General features: G+C 42.5%; 1 protein-coding gene across 10 annotated transcripts in view; it reads right to left on the minus strand.

The window, feature by feature from the left end:
* The window catches only part of stxbp5l (syntaxin binding protein 5L), a 130,966-nt gene that overhangs the window by 67,622 nt on the left and 56,847 nt on the right, over positions 1-6,497 (minus strand). For all 10 annotated transcript variants that reach the window (XM_005743764.1, XM_005743762.1, XM_013913510.1 and 7 more), the window contains exon 3: positions 2,271-2,352. In XM_005743764.1, the coding sequence (XP_005743821.1) occupies positions 2,271-2,352 (82 nt within the window). The remainder of the gene's footprint in view (positions 1-2,270; positions 2,353-6,497) is intronic.

Raw genomic sequence — 6,497 nt, forward strand, 5'->3', positions numbered from 1 at the left:
TTCACGCTTTTAAAAATCCACTAATATGACAAGATACACTTGAACCCACACACTGCTGTAACGTGCTCTCAGCTACACTCTTACACTATTACAAACACATTTGGACACAAACACACACACACACACACACACACACACACACACACACACACACACACACACACTACCTGTCTATACCTGTAACACAGAAACACACATAACCCTCTTCAGGCTCATCCACCTCCATTTGCCTCAGACACATCACAGGTAGGCCAGTGAGTGATGGAGAAGTGGGCTGAAACAGCCAGTGGGCTTAAAAAGAAAAACACAGAGGAAAGAAAAAGACGAGAGGAGCCGAGAGGAAAAGAGATTACAGCAGAATAAAGCAGAAGATCGATGAGAGACGGCTTTACGTTTGAGACCTGTGTCACCCTTCTGCTCTTGTAACCATCGTGAAATCCTCTTCCCCCGGTACAGCGTCAGTATTTTGTTAGAAAGTACAGCAATAAACTGCTGTTAAAGTCCTAAAATGAACAGTATGACACAGCACTGTCACGTGTAAGCCCACACCACAGTTTGTCAGGGTGGAAAAGAAGAGGAGAGAATAAAAACCACATCGGTGTAACTAAGCACTGCTCACAATGATCCTTCATTTAAAACGGTGACATGTGCAGTGTTTTGGCTGCTGCCACTCAAAGATCAGTTAATTGAGAGTTAATCATGTTTACTTATAAATGTCACGACCATCAGACTGCAAATGAATTCAACTAAATCTTCATTTACACAATCGTGAAATGCACACTATGCATAAAGTATAATATGACTGGTTATTATATGGTATTAAAGCTTCCATTGTAAAAGATCATCATACACTGCAGTGTTGAAGTCTTCTGCTGACACAAAGCTTTCCAGAAATCCTGCCTGCATCAGATGCTCCGTGAACAGTGGAGCGTGTGTGGCCCTTATAAAGGTCCAGTCAACCAAACACTGTGTGACAAAACACACAGTGTGGTGACGAGAGATGGGCAGTAGCGCGTTACTGTAATCCCATTACTTTTTTCAAGTAACGAGTAAAGTAAGGGATTACTATTGCAAAAACGGTAATTAGATTACCGTTACTTTCCCGTAGGAACGCTGCGTTACTGCGTTACTAAAACCGTGATTTTTTTGCCGAGAATGTCTCATGACAGTGACGTAAGCGAGTGCGACGTTCGTGACAACAGCTGTGTGCAGATCAACAATGGATCACATATCGAGTGCAGAGAGAGTATGAGCGTGCAGCGTTTAAAGCGTGGAAGTACTGACCTTACTTTGAGTTTGATTCCATAAAAAGTGACAAAAACATTAGTGTCCGCTGTGCGTGGGAAGAAAACTTCTTTTTACAGCGAAAAAACCCCTAAACTTCCAACAAGCACCGAGTAGCTACGACGTAATGGGAAACTCACAGAGAAACTCGCGGATTCTTCCACTGACCGCGGCACACCTGCACCAGGGTAACCCTCCGCCTACCCCACTCCTGCTTTACAGGTGAAAATAGAGCAACAGGACCGCTGAGTCTTTGACTTTATTTATTTTCTGCTGTGTTTTACTTGCATCTATTTGAAAGACTGAGTGTAAACACAAAAAATATTTTATTTTATGAGCTGGAATGTGCAGAAAATAGGTTTAAATGTTAGACTAATTTCTTCCAGTCAGTGAATGTTGCAGATAATTAAATGTTTGCTTGATGCATAAAGTTAAAAGATTAAAACTAATAAAACAAGTTTTAAAAAGAGACTTTTCCATTTGATTACATTTTGTATGATGGATTATGCAGAAAAAGTAGAATTGGGCTGAAAGATCTATCACTTTATCACCTCTTCAGGGTGTAAGTAACTAAGTAACTAAGTAATTAATTACTTTTGAAAATAAGTAATCAGTAAAGTAACGGGATTACTTTTTTGGGGGGAAGTAATCAGTAATTAGTTACTGATTACTTTTTTCAAGTAACTTGACCAACACTGGTGGTGACTGATGAGACCGGAGCTTTACACTCTTATTGTGACTTTATTTCATTATCAATGAATCCCATAATAAAGGAAACCCAACCTAGCTAGCATGCTAACAATCTCTGGGGTAGTTAAAGGTGATTGTTATCACCACCGTCATCGCTTCATTGTTAGTTCTACTGAAGAACTAAAAACGTTTCATAATCATCATTATAGCTACAAAGTTATAACTTGTTATTAGCACAGCTCCGGGTTTCCAAATATTATAAAAAGAACTAAAAAGCCTCAAAGATTGTGGCTTACCTCATTGATGAGAAACTGCAGCTGAAGAACAGCAGCTCCGCTCTCATGCTGACAGTAGCAGTCCACCCCAGGTCGGCCCAGTCTGGTGACACCACAGAGTCAAGGAAGAGCACCGAGTTTCTGTGGGTGTGCAGTGAGTGCAGGCAGACAGGACATCCAATCAGTACATAAGCATGGAGCAGATATGATGATGAGCCAAAACATCAAGTTTATTTACAGACACAACAACAGCACACGTCCAGGTTTAACTGCTGCGCTGCTGCACAGTCTGAGGTGCAACACAGAATAAAGGGCTTCAGGCTGACAGTAGCCTCTGTTCCTGGTGGTGGTGTGTGCAGTGTGAAACTGTTGTTTTGTTGTTTACTTGAAAACGTATCTAAAGGAAACGTGGCTGCACAGCAGCTGAACGACAGAACATCACCACAGCACAGGCAGATGGAGCAACGTCAGATCCAGTTATACGGGACGACTGGATGTGAACGAAGACGTGCACTGTAATCTCTGCTGGCTGCTGACAAACTGTACCTCTCTCACCTTGGAGCACCCAGGTTCACAGGGAAACAACATTCAGAAACAGTGTTTTTATCAGTGTGTGGTGCCGGCGATGCATCACAAAAAGACGCCGTTCAGCGTCTTCATGCTGTCAGAAATAACCCTGTCGAGCCCATTATTATTATTTTTAGCAGTTTTTCTTAGAAAGCACTTCTCCTGTGTGAGCTAGTTAGTTAACAGTTGGTATAACGATCGGGTACAACATTACTGTTTCCTTGCGGCTTGTCTAGGAAACAGGTACGCTCACCAGAGGAAGTCAAATCCCCGAGAACATCCTTCAAAGCAGGTGGAAACCAGCAGGAGGCAGAAATGACACAACGTGGAAACAGAGCCAGTTGGATGAGAACTACAAGCAGTTATTCAATCACTACAGTTTGTTCAGTTTGTGCGCTGTGTTGCCAGCATGTGTCAGCACACCGCAGTGCAGCTGAGAAACAAGCAGCCCTGCAACGACTCTCATACGTCTGGTTATTATAAAGCAGACATGCAGCCAAAGCCACGACTGTCCTTCTTATCAAGCAAGAACTGAAAACAAAGAATCTATTGGACAAAATATTTACTGCTGAAGTTTGAGTCAGCGGAGAGGTTTTCACCTTTTCTACCAACAAAGCTCGTTTGCAGTTTCTCTGCTGCACGCACCGTTAGCTCTGCTGCGATTTCACGAGCACATGAGCTGTAATGTCTCATTACAAAACCTGTGCTATGATGTGCCCGGCTATTTTGCTCTACCCTTCTCCCTAAAGAGATTTCTGTCCACCTCGTTTAGCGTCAGTGGCTGCCCATGACACCTCGCAAACAGCTCGGGGCAAGGTGATCGTCTGAGCCATAATCAAATATGTGTTCATCTGGTTAACAGCACAGCGAAAAAAAAGAAAATGACAGTATGTGTAAACGCTGTGAGTGGAAAGAGCGATCAGAGATACGGGTTCAGTATTAATGAAACCCAGAGAGAGGAATCAGATAGCAGGAGACTGAAGAACGATTTAACGTGCACGAGGAAGAAAAGCAGATTTAATTACGCTTATTTCAGCAGATCCAGTTATAAATCCTTCAGTTACCAGTAACAACATCCACACGTGGCTTTGGGATAACGCTTCAGCTGGCAGACGTACTGATAGCATGCACAGATGTCCTCTGAAAGCAGCAGGGCAGAACCACCCAGACAGTCCCTCTATACAGACTCATCTACAGCAGCAGCCGTGGAGCCGATACGGCGAATCGTTGAACCAGGGAGCAGAAATCAGCTGCACTGGGAAGGAAAGACTCGGTTTATAGTTCAAAAGGCCGGCTGTGGCTTTGGGCTGAAGCCAACTTTAGTTATGAACATTTACTTACTCTATACATGCGTGCAACAGCCTTATAGAGAAAACTAGCATATATGCTAACATTTCAGGTATTGTTGTCTGTAAAACCTTAGTACCAGAATATTTAGGTTCCTGTGATTATCAGCGACAATAATCACAAACACTGTTTATTAAAACATTAAACGTTTCTTATTGTTAGGATGCCTGGGTGGTCGACCCAGGGTTTTTGAGTTTATGATATTATTTATACTGTCTAGTTTTTGGTTTCTTTGAGTTCTGTCTTATGGCTTAGGTCTCTGTCTTCTTTAGTTGCTCTGTCTCCCCTATCACCTGCATCCCCTTGTCTAGTTCGCGTCTATGTGTATCTTAAGTTCCTATATCCCCGTGTTCAGTCAGTGTTTTGTGTCTGCCCTGTTCCCACGTCTCTGTTCCCTTTGTAGTGCAACAAAGTGTCTTTGTTCAGTCTGTGTTATGCGTTTCCTGTTTTACTTTGAAGGTCTGTGTCTTATCTCAGTGTGTTCAGTTTATGCTTCTTTGGTCTCGTCAGTTCTGATTTGTCCCAGCTGTGTTTCCCTCCTGTTACCCATTCCCTGATTGCTCCCTCTGTGTATTTAAGCCCTGTGTTTCTCTGTGTCTGTGTCGCGATCTACCGTTTACTTTGCTGTGTGTTTTGCTCATCCACCGGTGTAAGTTTATTTTGAGTTTTTCTAGTTATATGATGTTTGCGTTCAGCATTAAAGCTGTTTTGGTTTAAGTTCTGTCTCTGGAGTCTGCACCTTGGGTCCTATTCCTGTCTGCACACAGCCGCACCTAACACTTATAGTGTGTTAAGAAACGTATGAGTTGGACCACAGAGTGTTTTTATGAGCATCTGGTGCCAGCGAGTGGATTTGAGGATGGCTGGTTATGGTCAAAGTCAGCTCGATTACTGTTCATACAAAATGCTATTTAATTATCATAATTGGCCCTGCCAGTATCTCTGTATTACATATTCTGTCTTTCATGCGCGCTGCAATCAGGCGCAGATTTGTAAAATGCTTCACTGTCCGTTTTAATTTATCAGATTAACGGTTTGATGAGACACCGTGGCAGACGTCCAACATGATGCAGAGGACGCGTCACAAAACTGTGACCTTGACTAACCAGCGGGTGCTGTGTGTGTGTGTGTGTGTGTGTGTGTGTGTGTGTGTGTGTGTGTGTGTGTGTGTGTGTGATTTATATTGTTATAGCATGTATGCATAAAGAGCTGAGCTGTTCCTGAATGATAAACTGACTGTGCTTTTACTTTGGTGGGACAAAGTATTTGCCCACCTCCTGATTTCTTATGTTTTTGTGATATTTGTTGCAGTCACATGTTCCAGAACAACAAATATCTGTCAAAGAGAACCGGAGTAAATACAAAATGCTTTTTCATTTATTAGGGGAACACAGTACCTATACCAACCTACCTGACCCGTGTTTAAATGTGACGTAAGCTGAGTTCAGTGTCACTGCAGTTGGGTCTGATTACTACCTGATCTGCTGAAGGGAGAAATCACATGCCTGAGACGTTAAGTAGGCGAAAGGAGCTAAAAACACTCAGCACATGATGCCAGGATGTAAAGAACCTGGAGAACAGCCGAGGAACAAAGCCACAGCAAAAGTCATATTTCTGTCTTACATTAAAACTTGTCAAATGACCACAATAAGAAGAAAAACCAAAGACTTCACAGCACTGTTCGCTCACATGTTACTAATGAAATTATAAAGTTCATGTCAGGTTAGGACGGGTCTATAAAAACAGCTTTAAAGGCGTTTAGCAGGAGATATTGTAGCTTCTCTGTCATCGCGTCCAATCAATGGATCTCTATCACTAAAGGAAAGAAGACAGAAAAGACGAAATAGCAAAAACTTTAAGCTTTCTTGAGCCTTTTGTGCTCGTGCACCCACACCGAGCCGCCAAACCTAAAAGAAAAATCTATCCTGTGACCTATGGAGATCCATGGAGCACAGAGAACAGGCCCCTCGCACAAACCAGTCGATATGGACTGTTTCTCCTTTGAATTCCCACACAGCGGGTGACTCCCAGCATTAAAGGCTTAAATGACAATAACTCAGAGGAGGGAGGCTGCCTGTGAGTGTGTTGGTGTGCGTCAGTTAGCGAGTTGTGTTAAAGAAGCCTGCACTGGTGTAATGTTCTGTGTCAGGACACTTTAATAGATGTTTTATAATAATATAAACGTTTGACACAGGCTAGCTCAGTGGCAGTGATGCTAACATATGTTATATGTAAAATGTTCATTTTAGATATACTGTAACATATGAACCGTAACATATGACCTGTAACATACGACCTGTAACATACGACCTGTAACATACGACCTGTAACATA

This window comes from Pundamilia nyererei, unplaced genomic scaffold (genome assembly GCF_000239375.1).
Source record: "Pundamilia nyererei isolate P.nyererei 1_Seehausen unplaced genomic scaffold, PunNye1.0 scaffold00135, whole genome shotgun sequence".
NCBI classification, from domain to species: domain Eukaryota; kingdom Metazoa; phylum Chordata; class Actinopteri; order Cichliformes; family Cichlidae; genus Pundamilia; species Pundamilia nyererei.